The 12,396-nt window shown below is 51.7% G+C and overlaps 1 protein-coding gene across 4 annotated transcripts; it reads right to left on the reverse strand.

Annotated features, from left to right (window-relative positions):
* Window positions 1-5,749: 5,749 nt before the first annotated feature.
* Window positions 5,750-11,422, reverse strand: zgc:101663 (alpha-1,3-mannosyl-glycoprotein 4-beta-N-acetylglucosaminyltransferase C). 4 transcript variants are annotated; one of them, XM_056422361.1, is made up of 5 exons: window positions 10,996-11,422; window positions 9,156-9,240; window positions 8,781-8,931; window positions 7,497-7,751; window positions 5,750-6,769 (listed from the first exon to the last, which is right to left on the reverse strand). In XM_056422361.1, the coding sequence occupies exons 2-5, from the start codon at window positions 9,234-9,236 to the stop codon at window positions 5,892-5,894; spliced, it is 1,365 nt and encodes a 454-aa protein (XP_056278336.1). In that variant the 5' UTR covers window positions 9,237-9,240; window positions 10,996-11,422; the 3' UTR covers window positions 5,750-5,891. The 4 variants fall into 4 exon arrangements, with proteins under 4 accessions (XP_056278336.1, XP_056278334.1, XP_056278337.1 ...); XM_056422359.1 differs by lacking the exon at window positions 10,996-11,422 and adding an exon at window positions 9,883-10,959; XM_056422362.1 differs by lacking the exons at window positions 8,781-8,931; window positions 10,996-11,422 and having other exon boundaries at window positions 9,156-9,231.
* Between the last annotated feature and the right edge of the window lie 974 nt (window positions 11,423-12,396).

A 12,396-nucleotide genomic window follows, 5' to 3' on the forward strand; every position in this document is an offset into this window, starting at 1 on the left:
CAGCTTCACCCCTGAGCGCGTGACACACACACACACACACACATATATAGATACACGATACTAAGCATCACGTGCACGTAGTAGCTGAGCTTCATGACGTCACGGTGAGGTTCCGTTACCGGGGGAACCTGTTACCTGTCTCCATGATGAAGCGACACACGCGGAAGTGGGTCTTCATGTTCCGGTCGGGCTCGGCCTCCCCGCCGGAGCCTCTGCCGGCCGCCAGCCCGTCTCGGGTGGCCGGTGAAGGAAACAACGGACCCTCCATGGCTCGTGGACCATCGGCAGAACGGGGTCCTTGTTCTGTGGGACCGTAGAACCGCGACGGTAGCGACGGAAATGTCCGGAGCTTCAGTGGTGAAGTCCCGCTACAAGTCCCGGCCCGGTGGCGGTGAGGTCCCGGTGAGGTCCCGGTGAGGTCCCAGTGAGGTCTCGGTTCGGTGGCGGTGAGGTTTTGGCCCGGTGGGTCCAGTGGCTCGGAGTCCGCTCCGGACTCAGGAAGCTCGAAGGCTGCCGGACATGTAGCTTCACGCGCTGCTAGCAGAGAGCCTCTCCAGGCGGCTCCTGACCCGGAAGATAAACAGTTCTACTTCCGGTCACTACTCCAACACGGTTCTCTGGTCACGAGGTGTCCTCTAACACGCGCTACCGGGCAGGGCAGCTCCTCGAGTCGTGGAAGACCTATTTAAATATAAATATGTACGACCGAGGTCTGAAAATTACAAGTTGCCTATCGATCGGATCTGACAGGAAGTTGTTTGTGACTTCCGGTGTATTCAGTTTCCGGCTGCGCCCCCTGCTGCTCATCCGACGTCAGGACACACGGACCAAGCGGTTTATAGTTTTAATAAACGTTCAGGGACAGACTTGGTCAAAGCTAATTCCACAAAACCTCAATTTCAACTTTTCTTTCACAAAGTTCTTAGGTTTGGACTTTTGTTTCCGTTGTTAAATATGTGTGTGTGTGTGTGTGTGTGTTCAGTGGAGGGCCTCGCTCGGCTGAGGACCTGGGGCACTGCCCATCAGCAAGGCAGCAACCACACCGACGGGCTGCCGAGTCAACGTCTCTTTCAATCATTTCATTTTAAGTTTTTACAAGTTACACCAGACAATCAAAACCGAATAAATAAAAAATTGCAAAACAACCAACTATACGGACAATCAGACAAGGAAGAAAAATAAATAAATAAAAAACAACAACAACAAAACATAAATCATCATCTTCCATATTGAACCAACTATAACCATCATTCACAGAGTCACTTGGGTCCCAAGATTGCAAAACCTCTTCTTATGGTTTCGGCATAGTCCTCGCCAATAAAATCCATAAAAGGATTCCAGATGGAAAATAACCCGTTTATATCTCCTTGGAGGACGTGTGTGAGTCTTTCCAGTGGCAGCAGCTGGAGGACATTGTGAAGCCAACTACAGACAGACGGGGTGGTGCTGTCCATCCACTGCTGGAGGACAGACAGACGGGGTGGTGCTGTCCATCCACTGCTGGAGGACAGACAGACGGGTGGTGCTGTCCATCCACTGCTGGAGGACAGACAGGCGGGTGGTGCTGTCCATCCACTGCTGGAGGACAGACAGACGGGGTGGTGCTGTCCATCCACTGCTGGAGGACAGACAGACGGGGTGGTGCTGTCCATCCACTGCTGGAGGACAGACAGACGGGGTGGTGCTGTCCATCCACTGCTGGAGGACAGACAGGCGGTGGTGCTGTCCATCCACTGCTGGAGGACAGACAGGCGGGTGGTGCTGTCCATCCACTGCTGGAGGACAGACAGGCAGGTGGTGCTCTCCATCCACTGCTGGAAGACAGACAGACGGGGTGGTGCTGTCCATCCACTGCTGGAGGACAGACAGACGGGGTGGTGCTGTCCATCCACTGCTGGAGGACAGACAGACGGGGTGGTGCTGTCCATCCACTGCTGGAGGACAGACAGACGAGCGCAGGACCACAGAAGACTGAGGATTCTCCTATGTCTGTTTAATACAGGGGAGACAGAGTGTAGCCTAGGATACATATGAGAGGGTTGAGCTCAATAGGACATTTTATTATGGAGGATATTTGGTTCCCAATTTCAATCCAAAAGTTATTAATTTCCGGGCAGAGCCAAATTAAATGCACATAAGTTCCCACATGTTGCTTACACCTTATACATACGCCAGAACAGTCTTTATCATATTTGCTCCTAGTATATGGGGTAGTTTGTAATTTATGTATAATTTTAAATTGAATTTCTTGTGATTTGTAACTACTACATATTTGTTTACTATTTAACATGATTGTTTTCCATTGGTGATCGGTAATTGTAGTTTTAAGATCCTGTTCCCATGATTGTCTGCTGCTGCGAGTACTTAATTTACTTAAAGCCCCACTATGTAGTTTTTCCCTTTTAGCGCCCCCTTCAGGTTTTTAGGTATTTAACGTTTACTTCAGTGTCGTAAATACCCAGTTACGATAGATGCAGCCTCGCATACACTTGTATTGAGTTGGGATCATGTGTTGTCCTGTATTATAATATTATTATTGTTATTATTTGTACGTGTCACGGGTTATAAAAGGTGACGAGGGGGAGGTGACGCGAGGTTTCTTTTGTTTGGAGCGCGCTGACAGGCGGCGGACTCAGAACGGCAGCAATCCGGCGACTGTTTCTATTTTGGATTCATACCAACGGGCGGGATCACGAATAGAAGACTGCGCAGGAACACTGAACTGGCCCAGCACCGACCGGACTAGGGTGAAGGAGCGCGGGGATTGGACGCGGCGCCTCGCCATGTTTCCGCCTGGTCGGTCAGCTGTTTTCCGGCTTTTTTTGGGGGGGGGGGGTGTGCAGTCATTTAGTTTTGTTTTGGGGGACTGCAAATGTGGAGTACGTGTGATCGAATACAATATTGTTGACAACACCAAAAAGCTACATAAAAAAGCTGCCCTTATACTGTAGCTGCGAGCGTGGAGTGGCACTTTATGACATTGCGTAATCACTGCCAGAAAGCAGGTCGAGTACATCCGCCGGATGTACCGGGCGGCTCCAGAATCTTACATAGCGGAGTTATTTCCCCACAGACCCCCGATGGCAATAGCGGAGATGCAAATCGTCATATTAAAAGTCATTGTAGCGGCACAATTTTTTTCAAGCTGTTATTTTAAGGTACAAAAGTTACATAGTGTTGCTTTAAGGAGAGCAGTTTATAATAAATATAGCTTGTTTTTTTCCTCTTCAGCTGGCAGACTTGATGAATCACTGATTCGATCAGCTCTGGTCCGCGACCTTCTTTGTATTGGGGTACAGAGTTTAAGAAACTACGGATTTGTAAGAAACGGAAAAACTGTGTTTTGGGTAGCCCATACTCATCATGAAGTTGCTTTAAAGACTTTATGTTACCACAACGTCTCTAACGGCTCTTCTTATCTTCTCATGTGTGAATCTCATACTCTAGTCTTCATCCTGTCAGCCAATGGGGATGGAGGGCGCTGCAGCCAATGGGGATGGAGGGCTCTGCAGCCAATGGGGATGGAGGGCTCTGCAGCCAATGGGGATGGAGGGCTCTGCAGCCAATGGGGATGGAGGGCTCTGCAGCCAATGGGGATGGAGGGCGCTGCAGCCAATGGGGATGGAGGGCGCTGCAGCCAATGGAGATGGAGGGCGCTGCAGCCAATGGAGATGGAGGGTGCTGCAGCCAATGGGGATGGAGGGCGCTGCAGCCAATGGGGATGGAGGGCGCTGCAGCCAATGGAGATGGAGGGTGCTGCAGCCAATGGGGATGGAGGGCGCTGCAGCCAATGGGGATGGAGGGCTCTGCCCGGAGCAGGAAGCAGACGCACCGATGAAGGGCTTCATTGGTCCATCATGAGCCCTGAAGGGTCCACCTGGTAGCAGCCGCCCCCTCATGGGGTCGTGACCCTCACTGACCACACACCGTGTTTCCACTTCAGAGTTTCGTTTGGATAAAGTTCTATAACACGTTCCCATGGTAACCGGCTCTGTTCTCTGCATTCCTCGTGAACTCTGAGAGCACATGAGCCATTAGCGTGTAGTGAAATGTAGCTTCTGACTAGAGATGCACCGATCAGGTTTTTGGTGCCGATCACCGAAATCAGTATCTGCCGATCACCGATCACGGTGTCAATTGAAGCATTCTATTTATTGTGTAGTATTATTGCTATGAGGACTATGAGGAAATACATATATAAAGCAACTCAAACATTAAAGAAATTACAGATTTCTTTAAACATTTAGGACTTTTACTTTGAAAAATGTCCTAATTGATACATTAAAATTGATTGATTGCTATTATAGGGGATTTCAGAACATGTATGGAACACATCTGCATCATTCATTTCCTGGAACTCTTGGGGAGATCTATATACAGGACTTTGTTTAACATACAAAAGTCAGACTTATTTTTATAAACTCTTCCTTGGTCCAGTAAAAATGTTTTAATGTTAGCATAATTTAAGCTAAATCTCAGAAACGATCTCTAAAGATACAAAATCAGTTCATTGTTTACTTTTATATGCTAGTAGCGTATGATTTGTCGACATCTTATTTTGATAAACGGATGTTGTTTCACGTGGTTCTTTCCGCTAACTTTGCAAAACCGGATGTTGTCACTTAAATCCTTTGCTAACGTTATCAGAACCCTCTTAGCTCCCGATGGAATGTGTTTACCGTGAGCATCTCTAGGGGCAGACATGTGAGAGTCGGCTGAGTCGACCCAGAGATTCAACTCGGGGGACGGGGACGCCGCTCGGTGGTGAGGATCCCCTCTGACCTCACTCTGCGGCCCTCGCCGGGCGCATCGTCTCCGTTGCGCCGCGATTGAAACGTCTGATAGTTTTTCTCGCAGATGTTACGTCATCTGATCGGCCGTTTTGAGAACGCCGATCAAAACCGCTAATGGTAATATCGGTCGATATGGATCGGCGCCGATCAGACCGGTGCATCCCTACTTCTGACCAGTGGATGAGCTGCAGGTCGCCTCCTCGAGACGGGTGATGTCATCGGCCACTTCCTCCACAACATTCCACCAGAGGCCGGTGGTCTCCTCAGGCCCGATCCAGAGGTATGATGGAGTAACCTCTGCATAACAATGAACGCTGTGTGGGCCGAGGTGTTCCAGACCTTTCCGTCGGCCTCCTCTAAGATGTCCCTGTTGCTAGGTAACCGTCCCTCAGCAGGTGGGTGGCCTTTGAGCTGCAGGTCTGAGGGTACATGGTGGAGAACTGCTGTTGAAGTAATATTACACAAACTGCATCAAGTTCATCTGGAACTGTCCGAACCTGAAGAGCGTCAAGAAATCACACGGCTTCCAAAGCTGGAGCCTTGGACTCTGAAGCCTGAGCTAGGGAATTAGAATAAACAACACCAACGCAACCATCCCATCATACTTCTGGCCCCTGGAGTTCCATATTATGGCAGATAGGAAACCTCATGGGGAGTTCAGTGGTCAGGGTCGTCCTCCAACCAGAGGGTCAACGGTTCCATCCCCGGCTCCACCAGTCCATGTTGATGTTACCCTGTAGCTGTGCCTATGGCGTATGAATGTTAGTCCTGATGGGACGAGCTACCTCACATAGTAGCCCCTCCCATCAGGTGTACCTCACATGGTAGCCCCTCCCATCAGGTGTACCTCACACGGTAGCCCCTCCCATCAGGTGTACCTCACACGGTAGCCCCTCCCTTCAGTGTGTGAATGGGTGAACGATGAGTGTTAAAGAACTTTGAGGCTGAAGACTTAGAAACAAGAACAGTCCGTTTAGCAAAGAGGAATCAAACGCGTTGTTATTGACACGGTTTCATTGGGCACTGTTGGTACATCGTGTTGAACAAGGCATACAGGTCACATGACAGATGAACACATCCCTCGGGGTTTGCCGTCCTCTACTTTGTGGTGATCCGGATCCTCTTGATGATCACCCAGTCCTTCTGGCCCGCGGTGACCATCACCCTGAGACAGGAAGAGGCAGCCGGGTACCTTCTGTCCAGCCCCAGCTCCTCAAACCTCCCGTTCTCTAACATCCCGACGGACTCAAACTCCTCACAACTCTTCTCCCCTCTGTCGGTGGTAATCACGTCACGGCCGATCTCCACCCGAGCGGACCGAAGGAGGTCTTTGCCCTCGGATCCGGTTTCTACAAAGATCCCCGTCACGACCGCAGGGTCCGTGAGAACTGCAGTGAGATAACTTCCGTTTCCTGGGGAGCGTCCCCAGAAGAACCCGTCACGGTCCCAGGCCAGTTTGGGGTATTGGTTCTGGTAGGTGGACATGTCGGAGTAAACCTGGGCTGGAGGGTTGGTGGAGGACTCCTCGTCGAAGTCCTTGTCCTTCAGCCTGTTGTGTGTCCCTTGGAACGAGGAGTACGTCCCCATATGTTGGAACAGGGAGGGTTTGAATACGATCGGTTCCTTTTGTGTCAGCAACTCTCGGAAGCGAGCCATTAACCAGTCGCACGGCATTTCCTGGTAGAAGAGGAAGAGGAAGCGGGCCAGGAGAGGAAGATGGGCGGATTTGTAGAGTTTGCCAATGTAGCCGAGGACTGAGAATTCCAGCATGGCCCAGGTGGTCTTCTTCTCCTCTTGCTCGGCAACGCGCCTCCTGATGACGGACAGGAAATTTTTTGCGGCGGAGACATCATCCTCCAGCTGGAGGTAGTATCTGCCAAGACCGGCACTGTAGTGGATCAGGAAAGAGTAATCCAGGTTCTGCTTGGAGCGGAACGAGACCCTTTCTGGAGCATCGTTGTAGTTCCTCTTTAGACCTGCAGGAGAACCAAGGAGACACGTTAGTATCCAGGCTGCAGCCTCCAGTTGTGAAAAGCCTTAAAGCTGCATTCTCTCTCCTGACCACCAGGGGGCGACTCCTCTGGTTGTATAGAAGTATATGCTTCATGTATTAAAGCTGCATTCTCCCTCCTGACCACCAGGGGGCGACTCCTCTGGTTGTATAGAAGTCTATGCGTCATGTGTTCAAGCTGCATTCTCTCTCCTGACCACCAGGGGGCGACTCCTCTGGTTGTATAGAAGTCTATGCTTCATGTGTTCAAGCTGCATTCTCTCTCCTGACCACCAGGGGACGACTCCTGGTTGTATAGAAGTCTATATCATGACTACTTCCCTCAGTAAACATGAGTTTATGTCTCAGTCTCTAGTTTCAAGTCTTCTTCTATACAGCATGATGTCATTATTTAGAGTCAGACCGTAGAGCAGGGGATGCTTTAGGGGCGGGGCTACAGGTTATTGACAGTGTACCCTATTCTGAGGGTGATTTTAGTCCCTGAAAGTCTCCCTCAGTTTATTCAGTGGTCTCACTTCTGGTTCCAGAAAAACAAGATGGCCACGGCCTCAATGTTTCATTCATGGCTTCAAAGCAGCAAGCCAATGGGGGACGTCGCTGTGACCACGCCCACTTCTTATATTATATTCTTATATACACGTCAAGCTAACACTGACATGTGAGTCATGTGGACCCGACTTGGTCCACAGTACCTGTGACAGAGGGGTACTGGTCCTGAGGAACATGGAGGACCACCAGCTGGCCCTGGTCCAGCTCCACAGCGAACGCCGTCTGGATGTCCCTCGCCGTGCGGATCCTCCAGCTGACGTCGAAGTCGGCCAGCAGCACCACCACCACCATGGAGGAGCGCTCCTCGGAGGAGGACTGCAGGAACAGGGAGCTCAGCGTGGGGAGGAGGTAGCTGCCCCTGCGCCTCCTCACGGAGGACATGCCGATGGACAGGAACCCTGGAACACATGGCCCCCTTCATCGGCTGAGGGCCACTAGAGGGCCACCACGCCATGATGGCCCCCTTCATCGGCTGAGGGCCACTAGAGGGCCACCACGCCATGATGGCCCCCTTCATCTGCTGAGGGCCACTAGAGGGCCACCATGTGGTCCACCACGCCATGATGGCCCCCTTCATCTGCTGAGGGCCACTAGAGGGCCACCATGTGGTCCACCACACCATGATGGCCCCCTTCATCTGCTGAGGGCCACCATGTGGTCCACCACGCCATGATGGCCCCCTTCATCTGCTGAGGGCCACTAAGCCGTCAGTGACTCACGAAGCCGTCAGTGACTCACTAAGCCGTCAGTGACTCACTAAGCCGTCACAGTGACTCACTAACCTGTCAGTGACTCACTAAGCCGTCACAGTGACTCACTAAGCCGTCAGTGACTCACTAAGCCGTCAGTGACTCACGAAGCCGTCAGTGACTCACGAAGCCGTCACAGTGACTCACTAAGCCGTCAGTGACTCACGAAGCCGTCAGTGACTCACGAAGCCGTCAGTGACTCACGAAGCCGTCAGTGACTCACGAAGCCGTCAGTGACTCACTAAGCCGTCACAGTGACTCACTAACCTGTCAGTGACTCACTAAGCCGTCACAGTGACTCACTAAGCCGTCAGTGACTCACTAACCTGTCAGTGACTCACGAAGCCGTCACAGTGACTCACGAAGCCGTCACAGTGACTCACGAAGCCGTCAGTGACTCACGAAGCCGTCAGTGACTCACTAAGCCGTCAGTGACTCACGAAGCCGTCAGTGACTCACTAAGCCGTCACAGTGACTCACTAACCTGTCAGTGACTCACTAAGCCGTCACAGTGACTCACTAAGCCGTCACAGTGACTCACTAAGCCGTCACAGTGACTCACGAAGCCGTCAGTGACTCACTAAGCCGTCAGTGACTCACTAAGCCGTCAGTGACTCACGAAGCCGTCACAGTGACTCACTAAGCAGTTAGTGACTCACTAAGCCGTCAGTGACTCACTCTGCGGGGCCCTCGGGGCCCCGGCCAGGAGCCGGTAGGTCACGTTGAGGGGCAGGTAGCCGCCCCGCTCCACCCACGAGGCCTCGCTCACCGACCTCTGAGCCCCGAAGGTCAACTCCTGAGGGACCAGGTCACGTGACATCATCCGGCCCTGCAGAGCACATGTTGATCTGGGTCAGCCTGGATCAGGACCCATGGATCTGGATCAGGACCCATGGATCAGGACCCATAGATCAGGATCAGCCGTACTGGGGGGACCAGACTGGGAGTGTGTGTGAGTGTGTCTGAGTGTGTCTGAGAGTGTGAGTGTGTGTGTATGTGAGTGTGTGTGCGTGTGTGTCTGTGTGTGTCTGTGTGTCTGTGTGTGTTACTCACAGCAAATAGGAAGTTAAGAATGTACATCACTCCAATGAGGAGCACCACTGCCAGAACATTCTTCTTTGAAAGACGTCCCATTTTCCTGACACACACACACAATGATTACAACATAAAGTAATTAAAGGTTATTTAAGTTTATTACAACATAAAGTAATTAAAGTTAAACACAAAATGAATCACAAGTGAAGCTCAGGAGGTTTTATCTTTATTAGAGAAGACTCGTTACACGGGAAAGCTGGTGACGTCACCGAGACAGAGCGGCGCGTGACTGGCAGAGCGGCGCGTGAGGGCAGAGCGGCGCGTGAGGGCAGAGCGGCGCGTGAGGGCAGAGCGGCGCGTGATCACTCGAGTCCAGAAAGGACCCGGGTCGTTTAAACCGGGTCAGATACCCGCGTCATGGGCTGAGAACCAATCAAAACCATGTTGCCGGTACCGCGTGGAGGGGGCGTGGCCAACGTGACTGACAGGGCAGGTGCGTCTGAGAGCAACACTCTGTAAAGCGGCTCCACTTCACATGAGGACTACTTTGTTCACGATGTAACCCTCCGCTGTGCGACCCCCCCCCCCCCCCCCACCCCCACCCCACACACACACACACACACACACTGCACCGCGGTACCGACACACGGACAACAACGACAACACGGGGCATTGAACGGGCTGCGCGCGCCCCCGCTGCGTGGAGGCGGCTCTGACGGTACCGACCGAACTCCGGTCCACTCACCTCACACTGCGGGCACGCGCTCCTCAAGAGAAGAGCCTCTACGGCATCACGGGCGAGGACAGAGGACACGAGGACTCGCGCGCTCACCCAGAGGAAGTGTCCCCAGGTGGCTTCCTTCCAATGCTCCTCCGCGCATGCGCAGGGCGTGGAACAAGCCAGCAGGTGGCCTTGCTTCATTTGATCAAGGTGTGTCGTCACTGTTGACCCGTGACCGCCTCCTTGTGAATATGAAAATGTGGACCAAAGGTAACTCACAGGTAACCCACAGGTAACTCACAGGTAACCACTGTTAAGACGTGCGCAACGATTCGATCGCCTCGGGTGGAGGAGGAAAGAAAAGCGACGCCGCTTATTCTTGTGTGGGGAGAGGAGAGAGGGGAGGGGAGAGAGGGGGCGGGTTTGAGGTGCGAGTCGGCTCACACCGGTAACTTTATTGAGGGAAGTAAGCTCTCAGGACAGAAGTGCAGAAAACTGTCTTAAAGCCCGTCGGCGACGCGCAGCGCTTCACCGGCGCTGACCACCTGCGCTCCGGAGAGGACGCGGGGCCACGGGTCACGATGCCCGGCCTCTCGTCTGACGGTCACCCCGGTTGACGGTATCCTCGCCTTGCTCGTCGAGGGCGAACGAGGAGCTCGAGCGAGGGTGACCGTGCTCCGGGGGGGGGAGGCGGAGATCAGGAACTCCCTCTCTATGATTCTGCGACCGTTCGGGCCTGATGAGCGCCGCGCGTGCACATCGACAGCGGTAGCTGCTCTGCTCGGCGCGCGACACCCCGGATGATGTCAGAACTCAGAACGATCTCCGCGGAGAAAAACGCCGGGTATTCAATTATCTGGTCTCCCCCCAACACGCTCGAGGGTACAAGGCTCGTAAAGCGGCTGGCGGGACACTTATTCATATTCTATGTTTAGGACAAACTCCGCGACGAGGACTCGAGGGTCACGAGTCCCTCTCTCGGTCCCGGAACCAACCACGGCTCGGCCGAGAGCCGGAGGTCCACCAGCTGCAGCGATATCTCTCGTCAGTACATGTCAGTGGAGAGGTGTGAGGACTCAGTCTGTGCCCTGGTAGCTGAGGTCAGTGGGTGTAGCCGTGCGGATGTAGCTCACTCACCTCGGGGGCTGCGGGGTCCGCTCTCTGGTCTCTGCCTTCGGTCTCCTCGGGTGGGTCGACAGGTGAAGAAATAGGCGTCGCAAAAAAGTAGGTCCACAAACCGAGGGTAAAGTTTTAAGACTGCAAGGCAGCAAGTATTTTATTCAAAAACAGGAAGAAGAAGTGAACAAAGTACACGTCTGTATCGAGTTCTCTCACGGAAGCCTTTTGCTCCTCTTGTTCGTCACCTTTTATACCAGTGGTCGCCAACCCGTCGGTCGAGATCGACCGGTCGATCTCGACCGGTCGATCTCGGAGACGTTCTCTGTCGATCTCCAAAATAAAATGAAAATAAATTCAGAAACACATTGTTCCTTGTTTTCGAACATTTTCTGAGGTGTCTTCTGAAATGTTTTCTTTCTGACTGGAAGATTGAGGTCAGAAAAGATCTCCGCCTGATTCATGAACGCCTGAAAACGGGTTCGCTTACACAGCCGTGTTGTCAGCTGTGCGCCCCGAAAGAGGGAACGTACCACGACAGGTGGGGCGCAGGGGAAATGCAGAAAGACCTTTATTGATAACTTAACATATTACACAAGCTCAAAGTACACCGACATAAAACTAAGTCATCAATAAATACATGTTGAAATGCCTGTACCTTCGTGTACATGTTTACGTTACGGCATTAACAGGTTACGCCTGCGCATGCGCGACAGCCGAGATTCTTGGCGACTTGCCAGGTCTTACCTCCGTGAGTTCGGCTTTTCTGCTGTTGTCCTTCAAAACAAAAGCTCAACATTGAGCTTTTTGTTCTTGTCTGATAGAGCAATCTGGTTTACTTGAAAGTGATTGCAATTGCATTTATTCTATTATTTGAAAAGGGACAGATGCAGGAGTCACAAATGGTGATTCTCATTTATTATGATGAAAATTATTTAAATCTGAGGATGTCTGTAGAGCTGATGTGAACGTAATCACCAACGGTCTGAGTTCAGAACCAATCCCAGATGAGAAAACTTTCATGAATACCAATTTTGCCCCAAAAAACTTGTCAGTGAAGTTGAGAAAATCACCAAATCAAAGACCAGGAGCTGGATGACTGACAGACAGCTGACAGACGGCCTCAGACTGTCTGTCTGTGCTTATGAACTAACTACAAGCTCACAGACAGAGTTCAGTCACAGCCATCACACTGACTGGAGTCACATGACTTGATGGCATTATGATGAGAGCTGAACTTACATGAGTTGCACTGACTGATCATGTTGTCAGTGTTGTGCTGTAATGTAAACAAATACAACATTTATATTGGTAGTTCATCCAGCTGCTCATTGCAAATGTGTTTTTTCTTGTTCATATTGTGTGCGGTTAACAAATATCTTACTTGTTATATTACACTTAAATTCTGTGTACCTGGTCACA

This window comes from Pseudoliparis swirei, chromosome 9 (assembly GCF_029220125.1).
Source record: "Pseudoliparis swirei isolate HS2019 ecotype Mariana Trench chromosome 9, NWPU_hadal_v1, whole genome shotgun sequence".
In the NCBI taxonomy this organism is placed as follows: Eukaryota; Metazoa; Chordata; class Actinopteri; order Perciformes; family Liparidae; genus Pseudoliparis; species Pseudoliparis swirei.

Coding starts and splice junctions, on each gene's coding strand:
- zgc:101663 (XM_056422361.1), bottom strand. CDS start 9,236: ATGGGACGTCTTTCAAAGAAGAATGTTCTGGCAGTGGTGCTCCTCATT. Junction 8,932..9,155: donor TTCTTAACTTCCTATTTGCT/GTGAGTAACACA, acceptor TGTGCTCTGCAG/GGCCGGATGATGTCACGTGA. Junction 6,770..7,496: donor CCAGTACCCCTCTGTCACAG/GTACTGTGGACC, acceptor GTTCTCCTGCAG/GTCTAAAGAGGAACTACAAC.